Source organism: Rana temporaria, chromosome 2 (genome assembly GCF_905171775.1).
Source record: "Rana temporaria chromosome 2, aRanTem1.1, whole genome shotgun sequence".
NCBI classification, from domain to species: Eukaryota; Metazoa; Chordata; class Amphibia; order Anura; family Ranidae; genus Rana; species Rana temporaria.
The window spans coordinates 491,041,035-491,060,824 of NC_053490.1; the positions used below are offsets into that span (position 1 = coordinate 491,041,035).

General features: G+C 42.0%; 1 protein-coding gene across 3 annotated transcripts in view; it reads left to right on the plus strand.

Annotated features, from left to right (window-relative positions):
- The window catches only part of NCAM2 (neural cell adhesion molecule 2), a 410,155-nt gene that overhangs the window by 230,862 nt on the left and 159,503 nt on the right, over positions 1–19,790 (plus strand). For all 3 annotated transcript variants that reach the window (XM_040338816.1, XM_040338817.1, XM_040338818.1), the window contains exons 5-6: positions 5,137–5,274; positions 10,959–11,076. In XM_040338816.1, coding sequence (XP_040194750.1) covers positions 5,137–5,274; positions 10,959–11,076 — 256 coding nt within the window. The remainder of the gene's footprint in view (positions 1–5,136; positions 5,275–10,958; positions 11,077–19,790) is intronic.

The following is a 19,790-nucleotide window of genomic DNA, read 5'->3' on the forward strand; positions in this document are numbered from 1 at the left end:
CCTCTGTGAATGGGCTCTTAGGGCCAGATCCACAGCGAGAGTACGCCAGCGTATCTACTGATATGCCGGCGTACTTTCAAATTTCCTGCGTCGTATCTTTAGTTTGAATCCTCAAACCAAGATACGACGGCATCTGGGTTTGATCCGACAGGCGTACGGCTTCATACGCCCTCGGATCGTAGATGCAATACTTCGGCGTCCGCTGGGTGGAGTTTGCGTCGTTTCCCCGTCGGGTATGAAAATTAGCTATTTCCGACGATCCACGAACATACGCGCGGCCGTCGCATTCTCTTACGTCATCTCTAGTCGGCTTTTTCTGGCCTATAGTTAAAGCTGTTTTTTTGCGGCGTATAGTTAGATTTGCCATGTTAAGTATGGCCGCCGTTCCCGCGTCGAAATTTTAATTTTTTCTTTTTTTTGCGTAAGTTGTCCGTGAATCGGGATGGACGTAAGTCACGTCTAAGTTTAAAAAATGACGTCCTTGCGACGTCATTTCGCGCAATGCACAGCGGGAAATTTAGAAACGGAGAATGCGCAGATCATTGAATCAATGAATCACGCCCCCTAATCGCCGATTTGAATTCCGCTGCCAGAGATAACTTACGGCGCAAATTCATTGTGGATTTGAAACAAAGCCAAGTAAGTTACTGCGGCGTAGCGTATCTTAGATACGCTGCGCCGGTGCCGATCTATGTGGATCTGGCCCAATGAGTAGAACTTCATGGATATTATGTCAACAGAATGTTTTACATCAACAAGCAATATGAAGTTTGAATTTATTTTTGTAAAACATCAACTTCAGTTTAGAGGAGTTTTTGCAAATTGAGTTTTCATTGTAGAAAACAAAGATAGAAAAAAGTAGGAAATCTAAAATTCTTGAGGATCATATTTTTAAAAGGTATTGAAAGGAATTACTCTGTCTTCAGGAGTCTATTGCAGTCATGAAATAATTGTAGGCATTAAACAAGTTTATTGCACTAATTTATTTCCTCCGTACTCTACATCTTTTTTATAATATTCCTCTATTTTGATTTAATGTGCAAATGGATATTGCCCTTCCATCTCATTATGAACATTTGTATAAACAATTAGAAACTTAATAGTTTTTAAAAGGTAGTAGAAAACAAGTGCATTTCAGATAATAATTAAATTCTAATGCACATAGACATGTATTTTAGGTATTCTTGACAGATAAGAAATGCAGTGTTTGAAATTGATCATATAGAGCAGAATAACTGTCTGTGCATTTTTTTTTTTTACATACATTAAACTACTTTGCTTTTATTCCTGCATAAAAGTCAATGTAACTGCATCTCAGACTAATTGCTGAGTGTTCTTAAATGCCTTAGGCCTTGTACACACGACCGTTTTCCTCGACAGAATCCATCAAGAAACTTGGTGGCAGAGCTTTTTTGCAGAGGAAAACGGCCGTGTGTATGTTTTTCATCGAGAAAAAGTTATCTTTTTCCTCGTCGGGAGTCTCAATTTCCTCGTTGTGTTTCTCGTCGGGCTGGTTTACGACGAGAAACACGTTTGTGTGTATGCTTAGAAACCCGCGCATGCTCAGAATAAAGTATGAGACGGAAGCGCACCTTCGGTAAAAGTAGGGTTTGTATTGGAGATAGCACGTTCGTCATGCTGTAACAGACAGAAAAGCGCGAATCGTCTCTCACCAAACTTTTACTTAACATGCAGTAACATGAGATTAGCAAAAGCAGACCCAAGGGTGGCGCCAGTGGAATCAAACTTCCCCTTTATAGTGCCGTTGTACGTGTTGTACGTCACCGCATTTGAGAACGACGAGATTTTGTCTTGACAGTGTGTACGCAAAGAAAGCTTGTCAAGATTCTCCACAAGCCTAACAAGGAACTCGTCGAGGAAAATTATGTTTCATTTACGACGAGTTCCTCGGTCGTGTGTACGAGGCCTTAGACTTGCATATGAACCTGACTGACAGATACACTAACATCTAAGCATATGTTACACATATTGTTCATTGTTTTTTTTTTGTATTTAAATTTATCTGACATTTGTCCAAATAATATTCTTAAAGAGACTTCAAACACTCAATTAAACAAAAAATCTCCTCATTAGATTCTATTTGCATATAAATTTGAAAATGTACGCAAAACTTAATTGGGCATTAGCTAGATACCAATAAGGTACCTCTAATGATGTTTGTCTTGTTGGTGGCTGCTGCTTCTTTCTTGCAAATTATTATTTAAATGCAGTCTCTAATGGAGACGTCACTGCTGAAGCTCCAGCAGTGAAACTGGCAGTCGAGGCTGAAGCATTGTGAGTGATCACAGCGGGTCGCTTGCTGTGTAGCTCCTCCATTCAGAAAACATTTTTTTTTTTAATTAAGCACTGTTTTTTTATGAGATATACTATAACTACATAGAGTCATATAGTTAGTTGAGGAATGAAGCATAGGAGCTGGGCCAGCACAAGCAGAAATTATACTTTCCCAGACGAGGAGAGAGATATGATGTCCAAGTAAGAAAATAGATGTGCTAGGGAAATGACTCTTGCTAAAGTGGTCAAATGCAGTTTGCTGGTGTAGTAAAAGTATTTGAAAATTAAAAATACTGCAAGTTAGATAAAAATACTTAACTTGTATGTCCTTTTACCTGCATTTTTTAAGAGGATGACAAGGCCTCTTTAAATAAACCCGGCACTTTCCCATGAAGGCCAAAGAAACAGGTTCACTTAACTTCCATGCTTCTTGGTTTACATTTAAAGTTGTATTAAACCACAAACCAAAAACATGATATATTGGAGATTACCAATTATTAGATGTGGTGGCAGCTTTGGTTTTATTTTTCTTAGCCATTGTTTTAACCCAGTGATCTGGCCAGTAATGCCTTTAACACACGATTGGAATTTCCGATGGAAAAAGTCAGACAGAATTTTTTCATTGGATATTGCGACCGTGTGTGTGCCCCATCAGAATTTTTTCATCGGAAATTCCAACGGACTTAGAAAGAGAACATGTTCTCTTTTTTTCTGATGAAAAAAAATCATGTCGGAAATTACATTCGTCTGTATGGAACTCCGACGGAGAAAAAAACAAACATGCTCAGAATCAAGTTGATGCATGCTCAAAAGCATTTAACTTCATTTTTCTCGGCTCATCGTAGTGTTGTATGTCACCGGGTTTTTGACAGTCGGAATTTGGTGTGACAGCATGTATGCAAGACAGCTTGAACGGAATTCCGTCTGAAAAATCCAGAAATTCCGATCGTGTGTACGGGGCAATATGAAACTCCAGTATTAACCTGCCTAGCGGTATTCCCGATTCTGACTCGGGGTGAATTTTACATACCAAAAGCAGTATCCCCGAGCCAGACTCGGGATCGCATTGCAGGATACAGGGGAAGTTACTTACCTTGTCCCTGGATCCTGCGATGTGTCTCCGCTGTGTGTGCGAGCTGTCATCTCATTCGATTCACACACTGGTGACTGCCGAGTGCCGAGCTCCATTCCCGAGCAGCGCAACGCACAGGGGTGGAGTTCGGCATCAAATTAAAAAAAGTAAAAACACAGTATAGATACAGTATACTGTAATCTTACAGATTACATCTTACAGATTACAGTACCGTATTAAATAATTACACATCCCCTTTGTCCCTAGAGGTCTGTCCAGTGTCCTGCATGCAGTTGTATATTATAAAAACTGTTCTTTCTGCCTGGAAACTGGAGATTGTCCATAGCAACCAAAAAGTGTCTGTTTATGTCAAAAGTGGTTTTATCATACCCGGATGTCTACTAGACTAGACTAGAGATTTAAGTGTGTTATTCCTACAAATTGCAGGCCTACAATATAACATGCCAAATTTCCATGCCAAACATTGTACCACTTTCAGCGTCAAAACTCTGACATAATTGTACCACCAGGGAGGTTAAAGTGTCTCCACTCTGGATAAAACAGCACAGGGGGCACATTTGGGCAGCAGCATTGTCAGTCTGGGGGGAGAGGAGTGTTAGATAGACTAACAGATTTAAATACACTTACAAATTGAAGCCAAATTCATAGGCAGTTACAACAAACAGTTTTTCTTCTTTTGGGATAAAGCTTGTAAAATCTGATCATTGTAAGCACCCCTGCTAGTATTAAATGGTTTGTCTCATCTCTGTAACTGATATATTCTGCTTAGAGCTTGTACTTTTGAGTTCTTACTGGCTGGATCACCAGATAAAAATAGACAAAAGAAAGTCTGATAAAGAAAATGAAAGCAGCCATCACATCTAATAAATGGTAAACTGCAATATAAGTAATGTTTGCTTTTGGGTTTAATACCACTTTAGATTGCCTTCACTCCCTCACTGCTTTGTTCAGCTTCCAGGAGATAAGTGAAAAGAAATAAACTATACTAAAGAATTAGAAAAATGTCATGCGATCCTCTTCTCCCCATTTGACATGCTGAGACTTGGTGATTGGCCATGCAGACACCCAGCACTGCCATAACACTGTCAAGTTTAACATGGAAATTACACAAACCTTTCTGTTTTTGCTTCCAGCATTATTTAGAGTGAGTCAAATAATAAGAAAACATGTTATTTTGACTTGCATGGACAACATATAAAATAAATTTTATATTTGGAAAAACTGGCAATCTATATGAATATTATTTCCCTATATTATTGTGCCATGGGCAATGTGCCCATTATGCTTATTTATAAACAAAAATAGGTAAATTTCTTTCCTTGAAAATAGACCTTTATTTTATTAAATAATTATATTGTTAGAACAATAAATCATTTACATGTTTATTGTGAACATTCATCTAAAAGCTGTCAGTGTTATAATATGTGAAGTAATATAGTAATGCATCTTAATTGCAACCTAATAACAATTCTGGTGCCAAACCCAAACTCTTTGTTCATGATTTCAAATATAAAATATATATTTTTTTCTAGCATAATACAGAATAGTCCTTCCTGGCACAGAAAAAAATATTAAACTTTGAAAATTACATTTTACTTTCAAATTGGCCAATGCATTTTTCATGAAATGTCGAATAGTGTTAGGGAAGAGCAAACTGTTAAGGTATCAGAACTGATAGATGCATTTTTCTGCAGTTCACTTGTTTCTGACCTTTGTGTATATCTTCATTTTATTTATTTTTTCTGTAGGTCGGTTTGCTATGTTAGCAAACAATAATCTTCAGATTATGAACATAAGCAAAAAAGATGAAGGTATTTATAGATGTGAAGGTCGAGTTGAAGTTCGAGGAGAAATTGATTTCCGAGATATCTTTGTCATAGTTAATGGTAAGGAAAATTGTAACTTAGCAATATATTTATTTTAAAATATCTGTATTTTCAGTGACTTAACAATGACTTGAAAAAATTAACAATGCTTAGTAATTAATTAGTATGGAATAGTATTTTTAAAACTCTATAACTGTGATTCCACTCCCATCAGAAAAACACTCACCAACTCAATATGCCGTACACTCTTGTGCTTACTAAGCATGAATAACCTCACAAACAGGTATAGCAAACGTTCCAACTTCTTCTCGTATGATTACCGTATTTCTCCGCATGTAAATGAAAAGTGTATACAATAGTGTAATACCACAAAAAACAGTTTAATCAAATGTTCATAACTTCAAACATTCCACTCACAAAAATCTCCCTTAAAAGTGAGCAACAATATCACAGAGAACTCCAATCGATAAATCAGCCAGTGAATCTGTGGCAAAGGCGGACCCGAGGTAAGCTTCTAAAATCTCACCACTGCTCGTTCTCCTAGCTTGGAACACCGCTTCCTGGATTGGCTTGTCACGTCACACATCACATGTTGCTTTAGATGGTTGCCGTACAGCCACGCCCCAACATATTTTGTCACACGGACTGAGAAATCCAGTAATTATACAAGGAGAAGTTGGAACATTTGCTATACCTATTTGTGAGGTTATTCACCCTTACACGCCAAGCACGAGAGTGTAAGGCATATTGAGTTGGTGAGTGTTTTTTCTGACGGGAGTGAAATAACAGGCACTCGGGTGTGGTGAAAAATCAGAAGACTGGAACTCACATTCAACATTTATATTTTATATGGACTTTATGTTATATGCACTATTAATTTCACAAGTGTCACATGGTGATTCGTCATCATTAACACTTTGGTCACTGTTTTGATCTGTGTTTCACAAAAAAAAACATTTTTGACATTTATTTATTTTTTTTGACATTTACATCACTACTTATTTTTTGGACACTATTAAGTTATAGAGTTTTAAAAATACTATTCCATATTGATTTGTTTTAAGGTGGTAGTTTTGTGAGATTAATATCAGGAGTGAATTGATCATAAGCGCAGTGGCAGTGATTCAAGAGGGGCGGATTAATTGATTACCATCAGTTTTCATGATTAATTTGTATAGCTGTTTCCAAAAGCTACCTACCCCCTTCTTTTTTTGTGGCATACAAAAAGGCCTGCACAACCTTCATATGGAAGAACACAGCCCCACAAATCAAATACTCACGACTGACATGCCCTAAAACCGTAGGAGGTATTAGTCTACCAAACCTCTACAAGTATTATCTGGTCTGCTACCTGACTAGAGTGGTAGACTGGAAAATTCAGAAACTAGAAAAAGCATGGGTGATGCTGGAGAACTCTCTCACGCAAACCCCGGTTCACTCAATCCCTTGGATGTCACCACAGTTCTGGCCCCCAACCCTGAAGATACATCCATTCATCAACCCCTCGCTATTGGCCTTTAGGAAAGCAGTCGCTCTCTTTAATCTATCCTCACAACCAGGTCCATTGACCTCTTCGAGAGGTAACCCTGAGTTCCCTCCGGGAGAATCTAACTCATTCCTACTTTTGGAATGGCCACATGAGGAAGTTTTGGCTTGTCACTTCTTTCACAAAGGCCATAGACGATCCTATGACAAGCTAATTTCTGAATCGCGCACTAACACTTTCCGTTTCTGGTCTTTCAGACAGCTGACTCATTACCTCACCTCTAAAGATTCAAATGTCACATGGCATAGGAAGCTCACGCCATTAGAAGCATTGTGCTCACGTTCCACACCACAATGACATCTCATTTCATATATATGCTTTAATGCAAGACGACTGGGAATCCATTTACGCACTTGCTCACAAGGGATCAATGAATGTAGCAATTCAGGAAAATGGATACAAAATTATTATGAAGTGGTATAGAACTCCAGCACGTCTACATCAATTCTCTCCTTCAATTCCAAACATGTGTTGGAGATGCAAAGGAGCGGTAGGATCCATGATCCACATTTGGTGGGAGTGTGCCATTTTGGAGGGAGGTTCACTCCATAATTACACGGGTTACCACTTTCACGCTAGATTATAATCCTGCTCAATACCTCTTGCATCACACTTCCCTCCCCAAACGAACCTACCACAGATTGTTGGCCATGCATATGGTTAATGCAGGCAGACTTTGCATTCCTACACACTGGCGATCAACGGACATACCAACCGCTAGAGAGTGGTTGAGCAGAGTTGCTAAGATAGAGGAGATGGAGGAATTGATACACACATCCCAGGATCGTATTCAGAAATTCACATTGACTTGGGCCTGTTGGACACACTTTAGGACTACGGGGCTACTATAAATCTTTCTTCCCAACTCAACCTTAAGTCACTTAGACTGCCCACTGCTATCCCACCCGCACCCTATACCGATCAGGGGGGCCAGAGATGAGTAGCGGCCCCTACTACTCTCTATTCTTTTTTTCGGTACAGCTGTCCTGTACTTCTCCCCCCTCTTTTGCTCTTTTCCTACATTAATTCCATACTATACTGTATTTCTCTCTCTTTTTGCCTTACCCTACCCCCCCTTTTTTTCCCCTCTTTTCCCAATAACGATATAATTGACCAAATGCTAGCTAGGAACCTTGCCGCGGGCTCCTAATGTTTATAAGGCCATAGTGACATCGAGCTTGAGAGCTCTTACATGACTGCGGATAGACCTGTCGATATTGGTCTATGGGGGTCTTTGCAATCTTATGCAGGCGTACTTGCTCTCACTTAAATTCCTGTTCTAACTGGAATTACGTGTTGATATTTCATAACATTTCCCATATGCTTAAGAAGGCTTTCTTTATATATCCACATTCCTATTGTTATACTCCCTAGGATTTGTGTGGCCTGATCAAAATGTCTTACTTACTTTGGGAATGTTAAATATGTTAAATATAGGAGCTGCGGTGGCTCAACGCGATTGGCACTGCGCTGACAAGCCATTCACCTCTGCAGCTAGGGGTTCGGATCCGAGTTTGGTGGTCTCAGCCCGGCTCCTGGTGGGTGTGCTATGTGAGGTAAGCCTGCGCTTAGTATGCCCACCCCCCTCCCACAAAAAAAAAACACCACACTTACACGCACTCGAAATTGGGTTAACATGCACGCACTTTGACCACGTGGTCTCTAAAAAAAAGAGAGGCAAAGGACTAATGGGCTGGTTGAGCGGGCTAGATCCTCTCACTCCCTTATAGGGAGTCCCTCTGCCCCGTTGGGCTTCAAAGCGGAGCAGGTAGGGTGGGCTGTGTGGGAGGACCCCCTCACGCACCCACCATTGCCACCTGGGGCATGGAGAAAGATGGCAGATTGCCTCTGGGGGAGGCCTGCCTACTCCCAACTCCTGCAGTCCGGCTCCTCTCTCGAGTACACGCACAAAATACACTTAAACAAAAAAGAAGTTTGTAAAATTAATTAGAAGTGGCCTCAATAGTATTGCTGTATTAGGCAAATCTGAGATTGAGGGTTTAAAAAAAAATATATATATGTTAAATACAGTATGTTGTACATGTAACCTTATATATTTTTTTATCAATAAAAACTTTTGTGAAATAAAAAAAAATAGGGGGACTGAGAAAGGATATTGGGATGCCAGTCACTTTTGTCTTTTTAATGTTTTATTGCAGGGAGCTGGGAGTTAGGGTGCCAAGATACAGTAGCAGATCACTTACAGACACTCCAGATCAATGTCTAGCTTCACAGTGTCAAAACTTTTATGCTGACCCAGTATCACTGTAAGCACACTCCCAAATGTTAGTGCAACCTCCAAGTAAGTCACCAGGCCCTTCTGAGAGACCAGCCTTCTTCCTGGCTCTCTCCAGCAAGAGGACTCCCTTGGATCTTCTCCTTGGCATAGCATCCTCTAAACCAAGCAGAACAGCTTCAGGACCACTTCAGCACACGTTATGCCCCAAACGAGGCTATTGGGCCTAACAGCAGACCTCCATCTAGAAGCACCTTCCTAGGCCTCAGCCCAGGAAAAAAGAGTGAGCACATGACCTGTCCCAAATATTTATATTCTCCCCAAGCATGCATCAGTAGTATAAATCTCCTACTGGATTGGCTGAAGAAAATATTCATTTACATAACTTAGTTTTGTTTGTGAAATCCCATACTATGATCAGTGATACCAGTAACATCTACTGGCGCAGTGAGAAATCATAAGCTAACTTAAATAGAGGGAAAAACCAAGTGAACAACTATACAATCAGTCTGAGTCCAGCCAAAAATGTAATTGACATAGTAGCCCCTGTTTAGGACTATAAGGCAGCACCATCAGGATATAGCAATCATATTTGGGTACCCTAAAACAATGCCTGTACTCTAATATATACATACTTCCTGTCCCTGGGATTATAATTCAAAAGCTAGGCTTCACATCCTACTGACTGGTAAGCCTTTTTATTAGCCCATTACTGTAATGTACAGTCTTACTGACCAATAACAGGGCTTAGATTCAGCCTAAAATTTAGGGCCTGCCATGTGCTGCCAGAATTTGAAAAAAAAAATGTGTACACTTAAAAATGTATGAAACTCTGAAAGTTGTAAAATATTTGCTGAGTTACCATGCATTGTTTTAAGTTGGGTCTCTGCATGGGGTCAGACAATTTGATAGTGTCAAAGATTTGCTTACGTATGACAAAGCCTTCGGCAAGAAGAACAGTGAACAGCACATAACACCAAATCTCACTCAGAATATCCTGGGACCAGCACTCAGAGAAATAAATATCTTTAATCTCAAACTGCAGATATACACATATGAGGCCCCTTTAAGATGGGGAAGACTCCGTAAAGTGAACCTGCCTGCTCAGCGGGGGATCTGTCTGCTGATCCCCGCTGAGCAGGTGGATGATAGGTCCATGTCCACTCTGCTATTCTATCCAGATTGGATATCGACGGGAGTCAGCAGACACATATCTGCTGACATCCACCGCTCCTGAGAGAGCAATGGCTATTCTTGTCGGATCCGCCTCGAAAAACTGACAGGTGGAGCCAAACGGTCCATCAGTGTGAAAGGGGCCTAAGACAAAATAACATTTTCAGTGTACTGCTCTGGCAAGATTAACATTTTAGACATACTTTATATCATAGCAAATCTTTACTTTGTGAGCTTAGGTCCTTGTTAAGGTTTGGTTTAAGCAAAAGTTAAAAATAGAAAAAAATAATGTAATTATCTGCCATGTATGACACAATCACCTTACTGTGCATGACTATGTACTTGACATTTTCTTTGTAAACTTGGAAATTGTTAAGAAAACTCCAATAAAATCCTTGGAAAAGAAAAGAAATAAAATAAAAAAAAATGAATGATTTGGATCAGCTTTGAAGTCATTGGCACTCAGTATGAAATTTCCATATTGGCATTTTAATTAACTTTGCTGGCATCTCATGGGGTAGTGGTTTTACTTTTCTTTATTTTTTCATAAAAATAAAAAAAAGTGATAGTATATGAGAACTGACAATTTTAGCAAGTATTATCCACTTTGAAACAGCAAAAAAACAAACTTGATGGTTCATTTCCGTGTTAAATTTGTGATCAAATATACTTGTAGGTTTCTTTATTTTCACAAGCCAGTAAAACATGTTTGGTCAGTACACTATCTTGCTTTATAAAATGACAATTATGTTTCATCTATCTGATGCATATTTCTTATTACTCATTCAGTGCCTCCAGCTATCTTAATCCAGCAACGATCCTTTAATGCAACTGCAGATCGGCAAGAGGAAATTTCTTTATTTTGTCGTGCTACTGGCTCACCTAAACCTTATATTACCTGGCACAGGTAAGCACTAATTTTCCATCTTTCAAAAGTAAAAATACCCTATCATACCACATTCCAAGCTAAACCTTAGGCTGTTAGTATTATTTTTGTGTGTATTTGCACACATTATACCTGTTTTAGTAAATTAAATGAACAATGCCAGGGATAAATCATGATGGCATACTTTCACGAGTGTCCAAAATGTATGTGATCACAGCAAATGAACCTATCTAGCATACAGGTATTATACACTGATATTCAATGTATATAATGTGGTCCTAGTTTGCCCTATGAGTTTAACATCCAAATCATGCTGCTTGTGTGCAATATATGAATGAGAATGTATCATTCAAAAGCAGCATCATACAAAATTGTGTCCATGCACTTTCTGTGGCCACAATTGGCTTATCTGTGCATACCCCTAACAAAATTTCACAAAATTTGATGTGTCAACTTCCCACCAAAATTGAAACGTGCAAAAAAAAATACCGTATTTGCCGGTGTTTAAGGCGACTTGGCGTATAAGACGACCCCCTAATTTTCCAGCTAAAATGTTGGTTTTGGGATATACTCGCCGTATAAGACGACCCCCTAATTTTCCAGCTAAAATGTTGGTTTTGGGATATACTCGCCATATAAGATGACCCCTTTCCCCCCTCACTGTGCAATTGCCTCACCTCACTGTGCCATTGCCTCACCTCACTGTGCCATTGCCTCACCTCACTGTGCCATTGCCTCACCTCACTATGCCATTGCCTCACCATGCCATTGCCTCACCATGCCATTGCCTCATCTCACTTCACCGATCTTCGTTCCTTAATGCCTAGCAGAGTAAGTCAGGCTGCGGGCGTCCATTTTTTAAAAGCCGCACCTCCTGCTCGTGCTGTTCTGTGATAGGCGGAACGCTCAGTTTCCCAGCAGAGCCTGTGTTCAGTGTTCCGCCTATCACAGACGTCCTCTCTTTCTCGTCCGAGGACGAGACGATGTCCGTGATAGGCTGTTGAACAGCAGAGGAGGAGGCACGGCTTTTAAAAAATGGACGCCGCAGTCTGCATCCGGCGTATAAGACGACCCCCGATTTTTGAGCCATATTTTTAAGTATAAAAGGTCGTCTTATACTTTGGCAAATACCTTACTGTATATATTATAAATTTTACCATATACTAAAAAATTAACATTAGTAAATATACATAGAGTCAATAGAGGAGCATAAACTGCTATACACCAATCCTCAATATTGCAGAGAGAGCAGGGAAAGTCCAAAGGCAAGGTAATCGTCTCAGAGTTTAACAGATTGAGCCGTCAGGAAACCTAGAGAAACCTCCGGATCCAAGGTACACACCACACCATCCAGGTGAGACCAGTAGGATCTTACCAGAGCAATTGGACCCTTAATATATAGTGGTCAAAAATCCTTGAGATTATTCCAAGGGTTTCCAAGGGTTTCTCCCATCTACACAGCTCTCCTCCAGAGTCAGTGATAAGCGTAGCACCTCTAGACAGGTTTTCACTTCTGAGAATGCCAGTTCATACGCACAGTAACAGAGTGAGAATGGACATCATACAATTTAAAATCTGGATTAGAGTAGTTTTTTACGAATCCTTACAGTGTGTACAGTACTAAGAACAGGCAAAGCACATGAGACTCTTCCCAAATACCATTTCCAAACCATAGCCAGGACCCAGCACTCACCACCTGCAACACAGGAGTGTACACTCATCACCTGCAATGCATATGATGTGCTTTGCCTGTTCTTAGTACACCCTGGAAGGATTCCTAGATAACTATTCCAATCCAGATTTGAAATAGTATGATGCCCGTTCTCATTCTATGACTATGCGTACAGGCTGGTGTTCTCAGAAGTGACAGCCTGTCCAGAGGTGCTATGCTTAACACTGACTCTGGAGGAATTCTGTAGGGACCTTGGGAACCCCTGGGGATAATCAAGCATTTTGGACCACTAGTTCTAGTGCTCTGGTAAGCTCCTGCTTGCCTCACTTGGGTTGGGCGGTGTGTATATACTTGTGATTTGGAGGTTTCTTTTGTTTTCCTGGCTGCTCACTGAGAAGATTATCTTGTCTTTGGACTTTTTCTGCCACCTCTGCAATATTGAGGATTGGTGCTCTATGCCATTTATGCTCCTCTATGGACTCTATGTTTATTCAATAATGTGCATTTTTTTTAACTCTATGGTAATAATTAGTTTTGTATGTTTTTTTGCATATTTAAATTTTGGTTGGAGGTTGATACAGGTCAGATTCTTTACACATTAAGTAAGTTGAGTGTGACATTTCTTTACCGCTACACTACGCGTTTTTGACATTTGTATTTTCAACTTTTTTCCTTGTGGAGTCTTTATAGTCTTTAAGTTTTACATCACCACTTAGCTGGCATACGGTGGGTGACTGCAATACTGTGTCAATCTCGCTCCCTTTCTCGGCGAGATTGACCACCTACGAGCCCCATCGCGGGATCCAGCGCCCAGCTGGCTTGCCGCGATGGAGACAAACCCATCATAGAAGCGACGGGAGATCTGACTTGGATTCCCGCCAATTCTACACGTGGGCGGCGTTTGGTATGAATCCTGAGGGGGAACTCCCCACCGGATTTTAAATAAAAATCCAGCATGGGTTCCCCCCTCAGGAGCATACCGGGCCCTAAGGTCTGGTATGGGTTGTAAGGAGAGCCCCCCTATGTGGAAAAACCGACGTAGGGGGGTCCCCCTACAATCCATACCAGACCCGTATCCAAAGCACACTACCCGGCCGGCCAGGAAGGGAGTGGGGACGAGCGAGCGCCCCCCCTCCTGAGCCGTACCAGGCTGCATGCCCTCAACATGGGGGGTTGGGTGCTCTGGGGCAGGGGGGTGCACTGCGGGCCCCCCCACCCCAGAGCACCCTGCCCCCATGTTGATGAGGACAGGGCCCCTTCCCGACAACCCTGGCCGTTGGTTGTCGGGGTATGCGGGCGGGAGGCTTATCGGAATCTGGGAGCCCCCTTTAATAAGGGGGCCCCCAGATACCGGCCCCCCACCCTAAGTGAATGAGTATGGGGTACATCGTACCCCTACCCATTCACCTGCAAGCAAAGTGTAAACTCAAATAAACAACACAGGGTATTAAAATATTTACTTAGTCTGCTCCGGGGCCCCCCCTCTCTTCTTTAGCTCTTTAACGAGGGGGGGGGGCTTGCTTCTTTGACGTCTTTGGGTGGGGGGCGCTCTTCTTTCCGCCATCTGGTTCTCTTCCGCCGCCAGGGGGTCGCTATTATAAAAGCGCCCACCCCCTGGCGGGCTTCCTACGACGTGTTCGGTGGGGGGTGGTGTGCTTCTGTCTTCTTGCTTCTTCTTCTGTCTTCTTGCTTCTTCTTCTGTCACCTTCTGCTGTCTTCGTTTCTTCCCTCCTTTAGGTGTTGACACGTCGCTTCCTCCCGCTGCAATGCCGGGTGCGGTGGCTCGCACCGACTTATATAGGCCACCTACGACGTCACAGGCCCATCATGCTCCGGTACCTACCCATGTGATACCTACCCACGTGGGTAGGTACCTCATCAACATGGGGGCAGGGTGCTTTGGGGTGGGGGGCCCCGCAGTGCGCCCCCCTGCCCCAGAGCACCCAACCCCCCCATGTTGAGGGCATGCATCCTGGTACGGCTCAGGAGGGGGGGCGCTCGCTCGTCCCCACTCCCTTCCTGGCCGGGTAGCGTGGTTTGGATACGCTTCTGGTATGGATTGTAGGGGGACCCCCCTACGTCGGTTTTTCGACATAGGGGGGCTCTCCTTACAACCCATACCAGACCTAAGGGGCCCGGCATGCTCGCGAGGGGGGAACCCATGCCGGATTTTTATTTACAATCCGGCGGGGAGTTCCCCCTCAGGATTCATACCAAACGTCGCACACGTGTAGAATTGGCGGGAATCCAAGTCGGATCCCCGTCGCTTCTATGACGCGCTCGCTGGAATGTGCTTTTACTATTCCAGCGAGTGTGAGATGTCGGCACCCTGTCGCCGAGAATCAGCGCGATGCTGTCGTGCTAAATACACATTCTCGGCGGCAGGTATTGTATGTTCACACATCAGCACATACACATAGCAAAACACAGTTGTTAGTAGCATCACTGTATACACACAGTAGCCTATACACTGATGTCCATGGACATTAAAGGTGTATAGTAATTACTGTGAGGATATGATTTGGTTGTCCATTGTGTCAATGCAGTTGAGCTTAGTAAATGAGGTAAATTTGTTGCTAGTTATTTTTTCTTGCATGAGATTGAATAATTGAAAATAATGCTTTTACATATTACATTAAAAGTCTTGAAAAATATCCTACACCAATTAAAAAAAATGCATGTAGTGTGTGAAAAAAAAGCCATTTACTAATGGTTTACAAAATCAGATGAATCTGTGTTACTTGAAATATACTGTCATATCTAAGAATATTTCTCAATTAGTTAAGTTAACGTGAGTATATATATATATATATATATATATATATATATATATATATATATATATATATATATATATATATATGTATATATGTATATATATATATATATATATATATATATATATATATATATATATATATATATATTTATATATATATATATACTCACGTTAACTTTGAGGCTGTGTCACTGAGGTGGTGAATTAAATAGCGGGTATGCTATAAATGTATATGTATATCAATGTATATTTTCCCTGACTGCACAGGTATTATACAGCTTAAGTCCTCACTATACTGCTGGATTGGCTGGATTCTGTATGGACAGTTATATATATTTATGCCTTCTAAGTTTTGCTAGCTCATACCATCTGCTCCCCAGACTGGCCATTGCTATATACTAAGCAGCTTTATTTTTGTTCATTGCTATATACCAACAAGTGATTTTTCTACCTTAGCTCCATCAGTTAGCTTGATGTTTGTGAATGGGTAATGAATGTGAACCCGGGTCCCCCTTACTTTTGAGTTTTTTTTGTGACAACATTGTCATGAATGATTTTATGGCGATGTGATAATGGTTTTTGCTGTGATTTTTTCACTGTATTAATAAACATAATATATTTTTTGGTACTTATACCGCTGTGTGTGTTCCCTTTGGATTCCCCTTTGCTTTGGTATCTATCACTTTAGTAACCCTCACATCTTTTGTCTGCCATTTGACTCCAGGATCCCACACCCCTCATTTGGAGTGAGACAGTTATTTATTATATTTATTTACTCCACAAGTGATGAATTTGCATTTTTTATCAAATCATTTACATTTATCAATTATCACTATGCACACTGCTTACACCCTATGGGCCAGATCCTCAAAAGAGATACGCAGACTTAACTGCTGTTCAGTCTGTGTCTAACTTTGGAAACGATCCTCAAAAGGCTTTTTCCAAAGTTAGGCAGAAGATCAGGCATGTGTAATTGAATTACACTGCCGAATCTTAGGATGCAGTACCGCATCCGGCGCAGGGGGCATTTCGAGTCGAAATGCCGTTTCTAGTATGCAAATTAGCACTTAAGGCGATCCACAAAGCTTTCCAGCTTCGTTTTTTCGCCGTAAGTGTTATTTTGCAAGTGTAAAACTAGGGCTGATGTTACAAAGTGTAAACTAGTCACACCATGTAAAAGCCCATTCCAGCGACGGCATTTGGTATGCATTCCCGAGGGAGAACTCCACGGCAATTTGTAAAAACAAAACCGGCATGGGTTTCCCCCCAGGAGCATACCAGGCCCTTAGGTCTGGTATGGGTTGTAAGGGGACCCCCCTACGCCGAAAAATCGACGTAGGGGGTCCCCCTACAATCCATACCAGACCCGTATCCAAAGCACGCTACCCGGCCGGTCAGGAAGGGAGTGGGGACGAGCGAGCGCCCCCCCCTCCTGAGCCGTGCCAGGCCGCATGCCCTCAACATGGGGGGGTTGGGTGCTCTGGGGCAGGGGGGCGCACTGCGCCCCCCTGCGGAAGAAAGGAAGAGAAGACCCTGACGTCACAGAAGACCGCGCCGGCTGCCTGCTAGAAATTGAGCTAACACACAAAGATAGCAGGCAGCCAGCGCTGAAGAAGAAGGCACCAGACATCTGCAGAAGAACCGGGGTTCGCCGAGTCAACAGCGGAAGAGGGGAGAAGATGGAAGAAGACGTCCGGAGAAGCCCCCCCCCGGAGAGCGGAAGAAGAAACCCCCCCCGGAGAGCGGAGAAGACCCCCGGAGAGTGGAAGAAGAAGCCCCCCCTGCTAATAGAGCTAATAAAGAAGACAGGGGGGGCATCCGGAGCAGAATAATAAATTATTTTAAAAACCCTTGTGTTGTGTGTTTACTAACTTTAACTTTTTGCCTACAGGTGAATGGATAGGGGTATGATGTACCCCATATCCATTCACTTAGGGTGGGGGGCCGGTATCTGGGGGCCCCCTTATTTGAGGGGACTCCCAGATTCCGATAAGCCCCCGCCCGCAGACCCCGACAACCAATGGCAAGGGTTGTCGGGAAGAGGTCCTGTCCTCATCAACATGAGGACAGGGTGCTCTGAGGTGGGGGGGCCCGCAGTGCGCCCCCCTGCCCCAGAGCACCCAACCCCCCCATGTTGAGGGCATGCGGCCTGGCACGGCTCAGGAGGGGGGGGGGGCGCTCGCTCGTCCCCACTCCCTTCCTGACCGGCCGGGTAGCGTGCTTTGGATACGGGTCTGGTATGGATTGTAGGGGGACCCCCTACGTCGATTTTTCGGCGTAGGGGGGTCTCCTTACAACCCATACCAGACCTAAGGGCCTGGTATGCTCCTGGGGGGTGAACCCATGCCGTTTTTTTCTTTGAAAATTGGCATGGAGTTCTCCCTCAGGAATGCATGCCGAGCGACGCTGTCATTTTTAAATTTTTTTTCCCGACGCAACTTTTTTAAGCCGTCGCGATCCTCAAAACTCGGCGTAACGTAACTTCGCGCATGCGCAGTACGGCCGGCGCGGGAGCGCGCCTCATTTAAATGGGAGTCGCCCCATTTGAATAGGAACGCCTTGCGCCGGCGGAATTTTAGTTACACAGCCTGAAATTTCTAGATAAGTGCTTTGTGGATCGGGCACTTAGGTAGAAACTTTAAGGCAGTGTAACTTAAATGGGATTTTTTAAGTTACGCCAGGTTTTTGTGGATCTGGCCCTATATACTTATGCAAAGAGGGCATTTAAAGTAGTTGTACACCTCAAACATAAAACATGAACAAAGCACATGCCTGTATAGTGTATACTAGTTGAGATCCAAAGCAACAGCTGTGGCTCCCCTCCCCTTTTTCCAACACAACAGCCTAGAGGGAGGCAACCCACCCCCCTCAATATTGTGTCAGGTGACTCATAGGCTTTGCTCTGTATTTTACCTGCAGGTAAAAAATGACCATGATCAGGGTTTACTACCACTTTAAGTCTTCTTCAGATCTGGAAACAATGATCTGGGAGGACAAGTCTTGGGGCCACCTGTAGAATACCACTTTATTTATTCAGGCCACTTTATTGTTTGTTCACAGCACATACTATCTAACTAGCTTTTCCATATTTTATTTTAACATGGCTATTCTGAATTCTTTTGAATCTTTATATTTCCTGCTGCCATTTCTGGTGCCAAAATTGCATAAATGACCATTGCATATACTGTATAGATAGCTTACCAGCTTGCAACTTAGGTGTCTGAGTATTTACTTTAATTATATACTACGTTATCTGACATTCTTTGGCAGAGACTCTTTATTATGAAAAGATAAATGTATGTCTTCAAGTATTCCCAGCACAGGCACGGCCCACTCTGATTACTGGTATACCTCTATACGCCAGATCAGAGTTGGTCTTGATTACAACTAGTTTTATTTTCTGAGAACTGTCAGTAATTGTTTAAATTGCTGCTGAAATAGCAACAGATTCCTAAAGTGGCAGTAGTAAAAATTACCTGAATTTACCGCACGTGTCGGTAATGTTACCGATACTGCCGCAAATGCCTGCCATAATAGGGAGCAGGTAGTTCATAATAGAACTACTGCCTACAATCTGGCATTAAGGTTATATAGAATTCCCTTGTATGTTGTTAAAACGTTAGTATAGTAGATTAGGAATGATTTCTGCCACTTTCAGAGCCTATAGCAATGCCTTATGTATTTATTTTTTAAAGTAAGCAAGCCTCAATATCCATAAAATTGTTGCAGGGAATTTAAAATGTAATATATGTTCTGTGTTGCAAATTCCTAAAAAAAAAATAGGCCAAAATTGTTGTGTTGTTTTGAGAATTTAAAATTCACTATACTTTTATTAATTATACTATCATGCCAGTCAAAGTGTTCATGTGTGATCTATACTTCTGTCTATATTTAGCATAAGAGCCTCCAGGCCTACACAGGCTGAGGAACGTCTTGACAGCTCTCTCCTGCGTATGGTGTGATTGACTCTTATCGACTGTGGCTATTCCATAGAGAAATTCACACAATGGACTGGTTGCATTGTATTAGAACAGTAACTGACATGAGTGGACATGAACAAATTCATGTCTTATCAAATAGGGTACCCTGAATAATTTAGCATGTCCCTGCACACCACAGATGAAGTAAAGCTTAATCTTTTGCAATAGGCAGGGTGGCCCAGAGGATTGCCAGCAACCTTTTATATTTTATCGTCCAATATGACTTTTACTGACAGGCCGTAAAAGACTGCAAACTTTCTATATCTATATATATATATATATATATATATATATATATATATAT